The sequence below is a fragment of the Heliconius melpomene genome, chromosome 11, assembly GCF_056956725.1.
Source record: "Heliconius melpomene rosina isolate 202511_hmr_F chromosome 11, ASM5695672v1, whole genome shotgun sequence".
In the NCBI taxonomy this organism is placed as follows: Eukaryota; Metazoa; Arthropoda; class Insecta; order Lepidoptera; family Nymphalidae; genus Heliconius; species Heliconius melpomene.
In genome coordinates, this window is record NC_140399.1 from 2,858,754 (window position 1) to 2,872,637 (window position 13,884).

A 13,884-nucleotide genomic window follows, 5' to 3' on the forward strand; every position below is an offset into this window, starting at 1 on the left:
TATATTTAAGTTAAAACGCAACTACCACTAATAAAAGTAATTTAACATCAGTATATTATTTTTATTTATGTTCATAGTGAACTATTGTTTTCTATTACGAAATATTATATTATGATTTTTTAAAGATTTCATTATTTTTAATGTTAGGTGTAATAGAGTAAATATGAATTTATAATAAGCAATATAATCTGTTACAAATTGCTGTGAAATGTGACGTTTATGCAGAAAGTATAAATAGAAAGTAAATTGTGTCGTCTGTCTTAGTAAATTAAAACCAACATATATTTGTTTTTACTATTTAATCCAAAGAATGTAAATGAAAAATGGATCTAGCTAAATCTCTGTTTAGCTCCCGCGATCATGTGGGATATGTGGGGCGCGAAGAACACGAACGCAAAATCAGTGCAGCGTTAGCAGATGATGACCCAGAAGATATAATCGATGCTATTCGCGGAATGAATGTCGCTGATGAATTATTACCGGCGCCAGGAGGTCCATTCTCTGCGCTAACTCCGAGTATGGTTCCTCAAGACATCATGGCAAAATTAGCGCAACCAGAATCAGAAGGTCACGGTGGTGGCTTACCAGATTACAGATTTGATGAATTTGGTTTTTGTGTCGACGAAGAAGACGGTCCTGAACAAAGTTCTAACAAATTATTAGCTGACGTTTTTGTTGAGGATGACCAGCACCGTCTTCAATGGGAATTTTATAGCAAAGAAATAAGTTTCTCAGAAAGTGAAAATAAATTAGAAAAAACTGATAAATTACAGAAAATGGTTAAAGATGGAGTACCCCATTCACTACGACCTCAAGTGTGGATGAATTTATGTGGTGCAAATAAAAAGAGAGCATCAACAGAAATTACTTATCATGAAATTGTTAGGGCCTCAAGTGACGATGGATTGGTAACAAGTAAACAAATTGAAAAGGACTTGGTACAAATTTTACCTAATAATGTTTGTTTTTCACATCCTACAAGTACTGGAGTTCCAAGGCTTCGTAGGATACTAAGAGCTTTAGCTTGGTTGTATCCAGACATTGGTTACTGTCAAGGAACAGGTATGATTGCAGCATCTCTTTTACTGCTTATGGAGGAAGAAGAAGCATTTTGGATAATGTGTACAACTGTGGAAGACCTGTTGCCAGCATCATACTATTCATCAACCTTAATAGGCATACAAGCAGACCAAAAGGTTTTAAGAAGCCTTATCTCAACATACTTACCAGGCATAGACCAAGTTCTAAATGCTCATGATATTGAACTCTCCCTTATCACTATGCATTGGTTTTTAACTCTATATGCAAATGTAGTTCACATGAAAATTTTACTGAGGGTTTGGGATTTATTTTTCTTAGATGGTTCTATAGTTCTCTTTAAAGTAACACTGGCAATGCTTAAAATCAAAGAAAACAGATTTAATGAAATATCAAATTCGGCTCAAATTTTTAATGCATTATCTGACATTCCTGGAGAAATTGATGATGTTGATGTCTTAATTAAAACTATTGATGAAGTATGTGGGGAAACATTAAGTCCAGCATTAATTGAAACTCATCGCAGAAGACATTTGGCTTATCTAATGGCTGATCAAGGTGCTTTGGTAGGAAATCCAAATGCAGTACCTAACCTTCCAAAGCAACAGCTACAAAGGCGTCAAATTAAGAAAAATAAATCAGTCATTCAAACTATTCTTTTTGGTGACGACAGCAACAATGAAGATGCAGTTTCAAAGAATGTAAAACAGACTGAGATACTTGTCGATTTAAGAGAGGCTATATTACAAGTTGCTCGTCATTTTCTTGCCCTAGAACCTCAATTGGCATCTGAGGTGCAACTTACAGCTGATTATAGCATGCAAAGTCATGCAGCGGATAGAGAGAGGTATGTAAATGTATCCAGAAGTAAGAGGAGACGGGCTAAAGCTCTACTTGACTTTGAAAGAAGAGATGGAGATGAACTGGGTTTTAGAAAAAATGATGTAATAGAAGTTATTAGCTCTAGAGATGAACATTGCTGGATTGGTGAATTGAATGGCTTGAGGGGCTGGTTTCCTGCCCGATTTGTTAAATTATTAGATGAAAAAGGTGTCAAATATAGTAGAGCAGGTGATGACTCTGTAACAGAAAAAGCTGCTCATCTAGTCAGGGGTGTTTTGGCCCCAGCTTTTAAGCGAGTTTTACTACATGGTATCAAAAAGCCTAGTTTCTTAGATGGTCCCTGCCACCCTTGGTTATTTATAGAAGAGGCATCATCAAGAGAAGTGGAGAAAGATTTTAATTCTGTATACAGTCGTTTAGTTTTATGTAAAACATACAGATTAGACGAAGATGGCAAAGTACTTACACCAGAAGAGTTACTATACAGATGTGTGCAAGCAATCAATCTCTCTCATGACAATGCTCATGCTCAGATGGACGTAAAATTAAGGACCCTAATTTGTATGGGATTGAATGAAGAGGCTTTGCATTTATGGTTAGAGGTGCTATGTTCCTGTGTGGATGTAGTACAGAAGTGGTATCATCCTTGGTCTTTTATCAATTCACCCGGCTGGGTTCAGATCAAATGTGAGCTCAGGATATTGTCTCAATTTGGTTTTAACCTAAACCCTGATTGGGAACTCCCACTTAAAAAGGACACACAAAATCAACCCCTCAAAGAAGGTGTCAGGGATATGCTGGTCAAGCACCACCTATTTTCTTGGGACCTGTAGAAATGAAAAGCCTTAGCACTCATAATAATGTACCTCAACACTTACTAAAGACAAATTTATATATGTAAATTATAACTATTTGCACCCCAAAGAAATAACTTAAATGTTTTGCATAATTTTCTAGTTTAATAATTAATGTTCTATACTAAAAAATACAATTATAATAAATACAACTCTTTTGCCTTTAGATGTGATAAATAAGTTGTTCAGTTTCTTATATAATTCATTAAATTTTATTAACTATAAGTTTAATTTTATGCAATGCTTGTACATAGTGTATTTGTTACTTATAATTATTTATTATTTTTCATGTAAACTTTGCCTTAAATTTGTAAACATTCCTATTCTACTAGCTTTTTGTGTTACTAATGTAAATGTTGTTTGAAATTAAATAAAATTTATCTCATGATCTCTTAAATATTGCTCATTTTTATTTTCACATATGTTTTATATTGCTTTTTCAGGCTATTGATTGTATGACTGTATGTATTACTCATCATTAGAAAAGCATGATACCTAATAGTATGGCAATTGTTTTATAGTTCATTAAGGTAGAAGAAAAAAAAATTAAGAGTAATTTTATTTATTGCATTTGAAGCTAATTGTGGCGCAGGAACACAAGCTTGTGACAATAAACGCGGCAGGTGACTGGTTCAATTCCCACTCGAAGAAATGAAATATTTAATATTTTATTTTCCTCGATCTGGTAACAAGGCAGAGCGCGGCGCTAAATTTAATGCTGCCATAATTCGGCGGAAAATATGGGAAGGCAATATTCCCTCTGAAAAACAAAATTGAGTGACAGTCACACACACAGTCAGTACTTTTACAGTACACGTTAAAGGGCGATCAAAACTTTTTGGCGTCAATATAATTTGTCCTCTGTTTTTGCCCAAATTTTAGACATTGGCTAAACCAATCCACATGATGCACTCATGTGGGTTGATCAAGGCACTATTTAATTTGCTACCTTGATCTTATTAGAAAGGTGAAATAAAATTAATTATTCCCCCAAATAAAAATCGAGCCATCAACTATCGCGCTTACAGTCGGACTTCTCCACTGCGACACAGCGGCCACAAATTTAATGATTGTTATTTTCATTTTTGCTTCTATACCATTTTTCAAATAATATACTTTACGTGTTCGTATCACCTTGTATCATGTACGTGATATTTAATTTCATGTCGTAGAAATATTCTTTAATTAATTAGAAATATTGTAATTATTAATTTTGTGACGCAGTCCGAAATGTCATAAACGAAAAGAAAAATTCTAAATAATTAGATTGAATTATAGTTTAAAATATAAAAAATCATATAATTGATTCTAAATATGAACACAATTTTCATTCATGGTTGTTTAAAAACGAAAACTACAGACTATGAAAAAACCATCAACAATTATATTACAATTGTCAACGTCAAATCGTTGACAGTTTTGCTTCGCGACTCTCTCTCCAAGTTTAGAAGTCAATCGTGCTTGTTCTCTCAGAGCTAAGGCCAGTTGGCGACTTGCACTAAATATATTAAAAAATGGCATCAAAGGCTGAATTAGCTTGTGTTTACTCTGCTCTCATCCTCGTTGATGATGATGTCGCCGTTACTGTAAGTACAAACTTGAAATGAACTAGTAAATATAATTGCTAAGGTTATGCTGCATATTTATCCATCTAGATCTTAGCAATCTTCAGTAAAAATATACTAAAAACCTTCTAATAAAGGTTTATTTATATAATAAGTCCAATTTACAATAATATTTGTGTTCTGCTGACAGTTTTGTAAATGGAAACACATTGTTTTCAGGGTGAAAAAATTTCGACCATCTTGAAGGCGGCCGCAGTAGACGTTGAGCCTTACTGGCCTGGTTTGTTCGCCAAGGCTTTGGAGGGTGTCAATGTACGTGATTTGATCACCAACATCGGATCCGGCGTCGGTGCTGCCCCCGCTGGAGGCGCCCCTGCCGCCGCTGCAGCAGCCGCCGCACCCGCCGCTGAAGCCGCCAAGGAAGAAAAGAAGGAGGAAGAGCCTGAAGAATCTGATGATGACATGGGCTTCGGTGAGTACTTTTATTCAGTCATATGTTATTGCATTTCTTAAACAATTTTCTGTGAAGTGTGTTCAGGTAACTCAGACAATCAATTAGATTTAGTATGGTCAACAAATTCTGGCCAACCTAAAATTAAGTTTCAGCACACTGGGAAGAAAATATTCAAAAGAAAAAAATCCTAAAATCAAACTTACCTCAGAGCGGCTACAACTTGTTGACCATACTGTACAGTACAGGTGTTGTTAGTGAAGACAATATTAGTATTACCTGAATGCACCTTATAGAATGTATATGTTTTGGCTTGTGAGGATTCAATGATGTTTGATTGTATTAGCTTCAGAAAATGAATGATAGACAACTATTTACTGAGAAACTGTGAATGTTAAAAGATTTCTAAAAGTACGATTAAGTTTTCTAACCATATTTTTCGTTTGTTACAGGTCTTTTCGACTAAAAAGCTTTTTATAAAGGCTTTGGTATTCCATTGTAAGCTTTATGAAGCTTGTTTAGTTGTAAGGAAACTAAAAATATAAAATTTTATAAAAACTGATGCCTGAATTATTATTTAAATAACTAAAACTAATATTTGTATTTATTTTATAGCAATAAACCCATTGATATAAATTACTTCACAATCCAACTTAATTATTAATATGTATGTACATATACATACTTAAATTACAATAGTTCTAAGGATTATTTTTAATTACTTACAAATTTTATTGCAATTTCATTTATCTTATAATATTTCATTATGTATTTGTAATTACAATGAACAAGTTATTTAAAGCCTTATAGAAATTGTGTACTGGTACTAAGAATTCCATGTTTTCAAAAATATTGCTATAATTATTGGAAGTCTAGATTTTTCACCTAGCCTATTGTCAAATTCTTATATTGAGTAATAGTTTCAGTTCTATATTATAGTTTAGTTTTTAACTTTATACACTCATGTTGATGAACAGCCATTTTTACAATCTATAGTTTCTTCTCTTTAGTTATATTTTGTTTATCTTCAATCAACTATCCACGATCTATTTTTATAGATATTAATTATAAAAAAAATATATACTCACTTTTTATTAAATGCTTCCTCATTCTCTGCCGAATTCTGATATAATTATGTATTAAGTGATGGAACTCAACGCCGTGCTTTGCCTCGTTACCAGAGCGAGGACCTGAAAATATTGAATATTTTGCTTCCTCAAGTGTTAAATGTGTTTTGGGAGAGTTTGCTGTGTCTATTAAATTAGATTTACTAATTATTTTTCAGTTAAATTTTAATAAATCTTGTGTAGGTTGAAAAATATAAACATGTATATAACTAAATATTTTAATTGGTACAACTACAGCTAAAATTAATTATATCTTGTGGCCTAGCCCCACATAGCTCGTTGAACTCCAGAAAGTTTATTATAATCGGCAAGATGTCTCCACACTATTCTGCTCATTCTCCATTCCTTTACTATACCGCGAGGCCTGTAAAATAATACAAATTATATATTTTTCATGTGTATAATTTTTTAAAAAGGGTGAAAATAATTGCCATAAATAAGGCCAGGGTTTGAGTATTTGAAAGAACTGAAAGGGCTTGAATGTGTGGATGTAATATCACATTTGAGGATGTATGTTTCAATATATCAACATGATTAAAATAATATATAAAGCCTTACTAGGCCGTTCAACAAACAACTCAACGAAAAATTTGCTGGAAATGGAGTGTCTTCACATTGAGTTTCCTGTGCGTAGGGTATGCAGTGCTGTGTGTATCCCACACAGCAATAAGACTGAATAGTAAAATAATACCATGGTAATAAGTGAAATACAAGTTTTAAATGAATAGGAAATGTATTAAAACAAACCTTGATGTAATAACACATCTGTTATTAATACGTAGAGGTATTGCATTCATTTCAAATTTGTTAATCTCCTTGTCAGCAATTTCTCTGATCTCCAGTGGTAAAACATCATTTCTTCTTAAGGCATTGATTCTAGTTCTTTCTAGAAAATGTTCTGCGCTCATACGACGCCTTTTTACATCTCTGATCATTAACCAATTCGCCCATTTATTCCTTACTTGTTGAAACTAAATAAAGGAAAATATTTGTTATTATAGATAATAGAATACGTACTTATATTCAGTAATACTTAATAGGATTTTAAAGTTATAACTACATACGCCATATCCAGGAACAGCCTGTGTTTTCCAAACAAACTTGCTAAGACTCGAAATATTTAAATTCATTTTTAGATAAAAAAATGATCTTTCAAAGTTTCAATTTACAATTACCAATAAATAAGTTAACCTAAAATCTCCAATCGGATTGTCAAGAATGTCAAGTCTTGGTTGACACTTGTCATTTAATCGATTCTTCTTAGTGAGAAAATATCGATATTTTGTCCTTCAAATCATCGTTGTTATATACATACTTGTTACAAAACCAAATGGTTTCGTGCTCACTCGTATAAAAATAAATTGAGTTCTTTTCTCCCGGAGAACGCTTAAGAATGCTGGGAATGATTTAAAGATAAATTCTTAATGTAAAACTCCAATGGAATATTCATGCTATTTTGGATTTGTGTACAGCTATGGAAACAATATTAAAATTTTTAATTTTATCTAAATAACTGTATCTAAATTTGTAATGTTCAATGACTATTACTTGTTAGTTTTGAATATTGTTTTTGTAATAATATATTTAAAGTTTTTTTTACGCTGTATCCCGATTGTAGCAGCGTAGGCAGATGGAGCCTAGTGTTACAACACACCGCTTTCCACTTTCCGCCTAATTCTAGAGGTATTGAGTGACTATCGAGTGGCGAAACTCGACGCCGCGCTTTGCTCCGAAGAAATGGATATATAAATAAATATTCCTCAAGTGGGATCAAACCCGCAACCAGTCAATTTTACAGTCACACTCTCGTGCCTTGACAACAAAGCAACATTTACAATATAAAAGTTGAAGCTAAATTAAGGTAACTAAATAAAAACAAATTATAGAATCTGTAGTCAAAATTTATTGTAAGGACTTAGTACAATCTTTGGGGTGGACCCATGGTGGACTTCATATGAAGTGATCGTACATTTTGCCAGTGCTTCTTCAATAGAGACACTAAGAAGTTGATTGAAAGGTGAACATTCTGTGCCAACTCATCAGGTGTCATGTCCACATGTCCTACAGCAACAGAAAGGCAAAGTACCTAAAAAGAAAAGAACCATTATAAATAAATCACATTGTAAGCTTAACCAAACTGAATTTTACTAAAAGTACAAGCCAGTTATTAACAACAACAATTTTCATTCTTTTAGTCAACTAAATATTTACATGTGTTGTGGTCATATTATGTTGAAATTGATAATTTTCTGTTTTCATTAACCATATCTTAGTTGACTCATAAAAATTAAGTAAATGCACAGCTTTTTAATGTATATTTTACTTGAAAATACTTTTCATTTAACTGATAGAGGCACAGCATTAACAAATTTAATATAAGATAAAAATTTTCAACTGGATTCTTGAAAACATTTTTTAAATGTCACACTTAATTTATTGTTAGTAAATTTCTTGGTTCTTTCTGATAACTCAACAGTATAGCAATGATTTCATGAAATCAACAATAAAAAATATAAATACCAATGCAATACATATATAAATTTAGGTAAAAAAACACTTACTTTCTTCATTTGGAACTTGATGGTAGCCTTAACCTCATCAATCTTTTGTGTCATGGACTCCTGGTGGGAGAGGAGACCAGGGAATTTACCAGCCTTGTTGAGACCAGGACCCAGCAGACGAGGGATCTGCTTGATGAGTGATTCAGAGGCAAGGAAAGCATCATACCTGGGGAAAAAATTAAGTATTGGTACAAATTCTTTATTATAAGAAATAAACCTTTTTTTAATAGTACTGCATAGTAAATTGACTAAGTATTTGTACACAAAAATGTTTAGGGCACACTCATAATAATAAACTGAAAATATTAACTATGTCAGAGTTTGGTTTCATGCAGTAAACACAAACTGCTGGGCTTAATTCAAAAAATATTTTGGTGCTAAATAAAGAGACTATCAAGAAAGGATATTAGATTTTGGGCATTATCAATGTTTAAATATATTTTTAATATTTTCCAAGGATTACAAGTAACAGAAAAAACTAGTACAAAATAAAAGCAGTGATGAACAAAATATATAATCAATAAAATATTTACTGCAACCGTAACTTACTTCTTTGCTAGTTTCTTGACAAGCTTCTTGTTCTTGTTCAGTTTTTTTAGAGCCTCGGCATCCATGCATGGTACAGTCAAGTTTTTAGCTTCATCACAATGCTGTTGGTCACCAAGAACACATACTTGCATTTTTGGCCTGGGAATGTACTTTAGCCTAAAAGAAAATACCTTATTAATAATAATTAATACTATCAATATTTTAAATGTCGACTAATAATAATTTCAGTGAATATCTACTCATCAAATATCAGATAATACATGCAAAATTAAATCATCATTTGCAATAAAAATTTTGTATAGAAAAAGTAAACTATAATCTACTTTTATGACATCAATCTTACCAAGAGCTCTTCGAAAATTTAATCTATGCGGTAAGCCGAAGCAAACCTACCCGTTATTTAAAGACTCTGGGTAGAGTCCCGTCAGTGACACACTGACTCCCTGTCCAGATCCATTTTTGTGGATTAAATGAATTATAAATTTTACAAAATGTAACATTATTAATTAACTTCACATTAATATAAATAAAGGAGTCCACAAAAATGTTCTTTTCAGGTAAACATACTTGACGGTGCCGCTGAAACGCTTGTCCTTCTGTGGGTCATAGTTCTTAAGACCGATTTGGAGTTCCACTGTCTCCAAAAAGTTACGTTTTTTGTCCTTAGAAGATTGAAGGACTGCATTTACACATTCGTAAAGCGTATCACGAGATACCTTCGACCTGAAACACGAGAAACATAGGTTATGTTTGATATTAATGAATGTATACAATAAAATATATAATTGTTTCAACGTCTTTAACATAAATATAAAGAATTAAATAATATTAATAATTAATTTATATTAGTTTTAGAAAGATTCACTTGGATTTCTTACATCTTGGCTTCTTCAACCTCCTCGTTACGACGTCAAAATCGAAAAGACAATCTTGATAATGACAGACTTCAAACACAATGATGTTGACACTTGACAGGATATTAAAAATGTTGCCCATATTAGACCAAAGTATATAATATTCTAAATGCTTATTAACCATAAATGTCTTCTTTCTTGTTTTATAAATAGTGTTAACATTTTACCATATAAAAAATTCATACAAAGTATATACATTGTTTGAATAATATTTAAAAAGTATTGATGATACCTACATTATTAAAGTTTGAAGATACATACCAAACATAAATACGCCTGATACCTAAAAAATAATGAAGATAAATTCTTCATTATAAAATATAAAAAAGAAATTACACGTATGTTATCAAAACAATGTAGCATATTTATTATTTTTTCTAACAACATCAAGAATTAGCGTGTTTGGAGAAGAAGGTTGAGGTCTTCTCGGATGGGTTATGTGCCAAGTGCTATTCAATATAGCAGGATCGTGCTGCCACCAGCCGTACTGTAATAATTTGATAATTAAAACTGAGTAAGAATTGTATATTTATTTGAAAATGAATCTTAACACAAAGCAGAGTTCAGTTTTTACTTATAATATTTCAAGCGTGTCAAAACTCAAGTCTCTATACTTCTCTACGTAAACGATAAATATACATATTACACATACAAGTATTGCTAACCACTATTAAGTGGTTGTTAAAGAAATTCAAAATATTCCTCCCCACTAGTAAAAAAGTCAAGTATATTAACACTATAATTTATAATTATTAAATAAGACAATAACCTCTATCGAAGAAGTAACAGGTAATCTATACATATCCGAGGGACCAACAGCTTTTATCACTCCTTTACGCTTCATTTTTTTAAATCTCTCCGATGATCCATAAGCAAAGCCATTGACTCTTCCTATATAACAATCAATCACCCTTATTGTGTTCACATCGACTCTTTGAATCTTTAAATGAATTAATAAGGTAAGCAAAAGATAATGGATATAAAACTTTTATAATTATCTATTTATTACTGTAACAACTTTTTTAGACATTGTAGAGGTTGATATTATTTCTTCCATTAAAGGTTGGACATCTTCTTTTGATCTTGGTTCCATATAATTACATTTTAAAATATCTTTGAAAGAATTCTGAGGTCCGTGTAATGTTATACCAAGAAATTCCATATTATATCTTAATAATTCATAAAAATTTTTGTTCCAAAAGTTTTCGTTGCGTCAAAAATATATAGAATACAATAATGACAGTAAATAAAAAAAGATTCACTTAATGGTATTGATTTCGACTTTTTAAAATAAATAGTGTTAGCTGTACTTTTAAAATATAATCGTGAACGACTAATTTCTTGCTAACAAATAAATTGTTGTATATTAAAACACGAAAATTTATTGAAGTTTTATAAATAGTATTTAGGGGCATGTAACGGGCCACTTTATTAGTTTTTTATTAATTTTATTTTGGTTTTACGTTATACCTTGCATAGCAGGACCGGCAAGGGATTTAGTTTTAAGATACTCTCTTCCTTGCTAATCAACACACATTAAAAAAGCGCGTTTACCTCCACCTAAAAGGCCGGTAACGCATCTGTAGCTCCTCTGGTATTGCACGGGGTCGTGGGCGGCGGTAATCACTTATCATCAGGTGACCTGAACGCTCGTTTGCCTTGTCCTTTTCCATAAAAAATATATTTGGGCCACGGTGGCTTCAATTTGTTTAGTTATAGTAGTCTTTATTTATTTAAATAATGTTATTTAAAATACTATTTAGATTTTTACATTTTTTTAAAATGGCAATCTGTTGATGTTGACGTAATAAAATTTGCAAAATATCTTTGACGTTTACGGTTTTAAAGTTTTATGTACTAATATAATATTTTTTTTAGTTCCGGCAAAATATTTCGAAGTAATATCAGCAGTAAAAGTATTTATCTAAGGTTTTATGAATTAGTAAAACATATCATTTTAACATTGTTTTATATATATCATTGCATGGTTTTTTGCTTTTGTACATAATCAATAAATAAAGCAAATATTTATAAGTTGATAGCAGTTTTTGCGAACGCCAGTGATAGCTTTTTCCTTTTTCACTTCGAATTCATTAAAATGGATATGGTAAGATAATATCTTAATTTTGTGTTACTACTTGAACTTGTTTAGTTTCGTTGATTACGATTTCATAAAAGAATGACGAATACCGCCTGACATTCAATATGCAAATCCGAAATTTGTCATTATAATTTTAATTTTTGTCTAGTTTGTATATGCAATGTGAATTTAAATAGTATATTATGTTATATGTGTTTTATAATTTCAGTTGGGAGGAGAAGATAAAAGGAAAGTGCCAGATATGTTGCAGAATATATTACGATATGACATAAAAGCTACTAAATCATTTGTGGAACTATCTCAAAATGTGACAGCCTTGAGGTCTCTCCGTATACATTCAAAGTTTTTAGAGGTACAACATATTTAGGGTGCTATATACTAACTTGTATTTCTTGAGAAGATGACTCATTGGTTATCTTTCATATAAATAGATTATTGTTCAGATAACTTACTTGCATTGGTTGTCGTCATACAATTAAACTATATAGTTTTATTTTTAAATTTTGGAGCTTATAAAGATCTATAAATAAAACTTTGGACTGCTTAGAGCTTCTCAAAGTCACATTGATGCGGTGAATCCATGCTATGTTAAGCAGTTTCTCTGTTTTAGGTATCATGCCACGGGATAGTTTGGTTAGCAGGCTGGCTCACTTTCATATGGTTGTTTAACAACAGAGACCTATATCAGCTACAAGTCAATATGTTATTTGGTATGACACAACAGTTATATGTTTTATTTTAAATATGTTATAATTTAAACTAATTTGATGTCATTATGGTGCAGTGGGATAACTGACTGTAAAGGCAATGGTTGTGGGTTCAGTACTTGCTTGAGGGAATGAATAATTTCAATTTCCTTGCTCTGGCACGACTAAGCACAGCAATGGGTTTTGCTGGTCAACATACAATGTCCTAAATCAGGGTGGAATAAAGTATCTTGATAAATTAGATTTTTGAGAAATTGCTTTGCTAAATGAATTTTGGATAAATATTTAATAGGAAATGCACTTTTTTTGTGATTGTAATTGTAGAGAGTATATTCATTTATGGTATAAAATTATTGATTCCAGCCCTCTTGTTGGATATTATCATCATAGCGATAATTAAGGCCTTCGTAAGAAGACGTCGTCCAGTGCCCATGAATAAATTGCTACCTGGCAACCCTGACAAATATTCATTTCCATCAGGCCACACTAGTCGAGCTGTTTTAGTGGCTTTTATTTTAATTTGTGTAGAACCAGTTCATTTTGTATTTTACATGCCTATAATTGCATGGGCTGTATCAGTGGCAGTTTCTAGGGTTTTGGCCGAGAGACATTACTTTTTAGATGTTTTAGCTGGAACAGGTATTGGTCTTCTGGAAGGCTTACTAATGTCTTTAATATGGTTCTCTCAAAGCACTGCTGTCAGCATTTTAACTTCTCTATCAGATGAAAAGAAAGATGGTGGCGAATACCATGTGTAATTTTTTAAATTATAGTGCCCAAATTAAAAATGGCTAATGTGATTAGGATAAAGATATGTTTATAAATTATTTACTTTCAAAGATATACTAGTACCAAGATTAACACATTAAATGATTGTTTTATATTATATATTGTTAGTTTAGTAATTATGTTTGTGTTTTGTAATAAATAAAACTAAATTATTTTGTAGTTTTATTTAAATGTGAAATATATTTTTATAGAAACAATGAACAGTATCAGTTGCTTAGTACATATATATTTTCTTCCTCATTATTTATAGAATTATGACAGTAAAAATGGAATTGTTTAATTTAAATACAATTGTTCAAACATATGATTAGTTATACTTTTTGAACAATTGAGTCATATAAAAGCAAAAGCAGCAACTAACAGATTATATTTATATTTAAAAAAA

The 13,884-nt window shown here is 31.6% G+C and overlaps 6 protein-coding genes across 9 annotated transcripts; 3 read left to right on the forward strand and 3 right to left on the reverse strand.

Moving 5' to 3' along the window:
• Positions 1-198: 198 nt before the first annotated feature.
• On the forward strand, positions 199-3,132 carry LOC146534336 (small G protein signaling modulator 3 homolog). Its single transcript, XM_085193116.1, has one exon. It carries the CDS (start codon positions 324-326, stop codon positions 2,712-2,714), a length of 2,391 nt encoding a protein of 796 aa, XP_085049242.1. The 5' UTR covers positions 199-323; the 3' UTR covers positions 2,715-3,132.
• A 1,008-nt stretch (positions 3,133-4,140) lies between these two features.
• Positions 4,141-5,313, forward strand: RpLP1 (Ribosomal protein LP1). Its single transcript, XM_085193118.1, has 3 exons — positions 4,141-4,321; positions 4,520-4,772; positions 5,204-5,313. The coding sequence occupies exons 1-3, from the start codon at positions 4,250-4,252 to the stop codon at positions 5,215-5,217; spliced, it is 339 nt and encodes a 112-aa protein (XP_085049244.1). The 5' UTR covers positions 4,141-4,249; the 3' UTR covers positions 5,218-5,313.
• Positions 5,314-6,082: 769 nt separating this feature from the next.
• mRpS14 (mitochondrial ribosomal protein S14) lies at positions 6,083-7,100 on the reverse strand. The gene is made up of 3 exons (XM_085193117.1): positions 6,943-7,100; positions 6,626-6,849; positions 6,083-6,242 (listed from the first exon to the last, which is right to left on the reverse strand). The coding sequence occupies exons 1-3, from the start codon at positions 7,006-7,008 to the stop codon at positions 6,140-6,142; spliced, it is 393 nt and encodes a 130-aa protein (XP_085049243.1). The 5' UTR covers positions 7,009-7,100; the 3' UTR covers positions 6,083-6,139.
• A 658-nt stretch (positions 7,101-7,758) lies between these two features.
• On the reverse strand, positions 7,759-9,990 carry RpL10Ab (ribosomal protein L10Ab). 2 transcript variants are annotated; one of them, XM_085192691.1, is made up of 5 exons: positions 9,867-9,990; positions 9,556-9,711; positions 8,989-9,144; positions 8,440-8,605; positions 7,759-7,964 (listed from the first exon to the last, which is right to left on the reverse strand). In XM_085192691.1, coding segments are annotated over exons 1-5 (651 nt in total). In that variant the 5' UTR covers positions 9,869-9,990; the 3' UTR covers positions 7,759-7,793. The 2 variants fall into 2 exon arrangements, with proteins under 2 accessions (XP_085048817.1, XP_085048818.1); XM_085192692.1 differs by having other exon boundaries at positions 9,332-9,711; positions 9,867-9,894.
• A 258-nt stretch (positions 9,991-10,248) lies between these two features.
• Positions 10,249-11,101, reverse strand: LOC146534340 (uncharacterized). Its single transcript, XM_085193123.1, has 3 exons — positions 10,921-11,101; positions 10,672-10,842; positions 10,249-10,389 (listed from the first exon to the last, which is right to left on the reverse strand). Exons 1-3 carry the CDS (start codon positions 11,062-11,064, stop codon positions 10,249-10,251), a joined length of 456 nt encoding a protein of 151 aa, XP_085049249.1. The 5' UTR covers positions 11,065-11,101.
• A 578-nt stretch (positions 11,102-11,679) lies between these two features.
• Positions 11,680-13,651, forward strand: LOC146534341 (polyisoprenoid diphosphate/phosphate phosphohydrolase PLPP6). 3 transcript variants are annotated; one of them, XM_085193119.1, is made up of 4 exons: positions 11,680-12,009; positions 12,212-12,355; positions 12,614-12,713; positions 13,074-13,651. In XM_085193119.1, exons 1-4 carry the CDS (start codon positions 12,001-12,003, stop codon positions 13,466-13,468), a joined length of 648 nt encoding a protein of 215 aa, XP_085049245.1. In that variant the 5' UTR covers positions 11,680-12,000; the 3' UTR covers positions 13,469-13,651. The 3 variants fall into 3 exon arrangements, with proteins under 3 accessions (XP_085049245.1, XP_085049247.1, XP_085049248.1); XM_085193121.1 differs by having other exon boundaries at positions 11,725-11,831; XM_085193122.1 differs by having other exon boundaries at positions 11,738-11,818.
• The last annotated feature ends 233 nt before the right edge of the window (positions 13,652-13,884 follow it).

What these genes read in the sequence shown, in the direction of transcription:
- RpLP1 (XM_085193118.1), top strand. Translation starts at nt 4,250, where the DNA reads ATGGCATCAAAGGCTGAATTAGCTTGTGTTTACTCTGCTCTCATCCTC. An exon ending in ATGATGATGTCGCCGTTACT is followed by an intron (nt 4,322 to 4,519) that starts GTAAGTACAAAC and finishes CATTGTTTTCAG; the next exon opens with GGTGAAAAAATTTCGACCAT.
- mRpS14 (XM_085193117.1), bottom strand. Translation starts at nt 7,008, where the DNA reads ATGAATTTAAATATTTCGAGTCTTAGCAAGTTTGTTTGGAAAACACAG. An exon ending in AGGCTGTTCCTGGATATGGC is followed by an intron (nt 6,850 to 6,942) that starts GTATGTAGTTAT and finishes TCCTTTATTTAG; the next exon opens with TTTCAACAAGTAAGGAATAA. An exon ending in AGATGTGTTATTACATCAAG is followed by an intron (nt 6,243 to 6,625) that starts GTTTGTTTTAAT and finishes ATTATTTTACAG; the next exon opens with GCCTCGCGGTATAGTAAAGG.
- LOC146534340 (XM_085193123.1), bottom strand. Translation starts at nt 11,064, where the DNA reads ATGGAATTTCTTGGTATAACATTACACGGACCTCAGAATTCTTTCAAA. An exon ending in CCTCTACAATGTCTAAAAAA is followed by an intron (nt 10,843 to 10,920) that starts GTTGTTACAGTA and finishes ATTCATTTAAAG; the next exon opens with ATTCAAAGAGTCGATGTGAA. An exon ending in CTGTTACTTCTTCGATAGAG is followed by an intron (nt 10,390 to 10,671) that starts GTTATTGTCTTA and finishes AAATTATTACAG; the next exon opens with TACGGCTGGTGGCAGCACGA.
- LOC146534341 (XM_085193119.1), top strand. An exon ending in TACATTCAAAGTTTTTAGAG is followed by an intron (nt 12,356 to 12,613) that starts GTACAACATATT and finishes TCTCTGTTTTAG; the next exon opens with GTATCATGCCACGGGATAGT. An exon ending in ACAAGTCAATATGTTATTTG is followed by an intron (nt 12,714 to 13,073) that starts GTATGACACAAC and finishes TATTGATTCCAG; the next exon opens with CCCTCTTGTTGGATATTATC.
- RpL10Ab (XM_085192691.1), bottom strand. An exon ending in GTCAAGAAACTAGCAAAGAA is followed by an intron (nt 8,606 to 8,988) that starts GTAAGTTACGGT and finishes TTTTTTCCCCAG; the next exon opens with GTATGATGCTTTCCTTGCCT. An exon ending in TCAAGTTCCAAATGAAGAAA is followed by an intron (nt 7,965 to 8,439) that starts GTAAGTGTTTTT and finishes TTTTCTTTTTAG; the next exon opens with GTACTTTGCCTTTCTGTTGC.
- LOC146534336 (XM_085193116.1), top strand. Translation starts at nt 324, where the DNA reads ATGGATCTAGCTAAATCTCTGTTTAGCTCCCGCGATCATGTGGGATAT.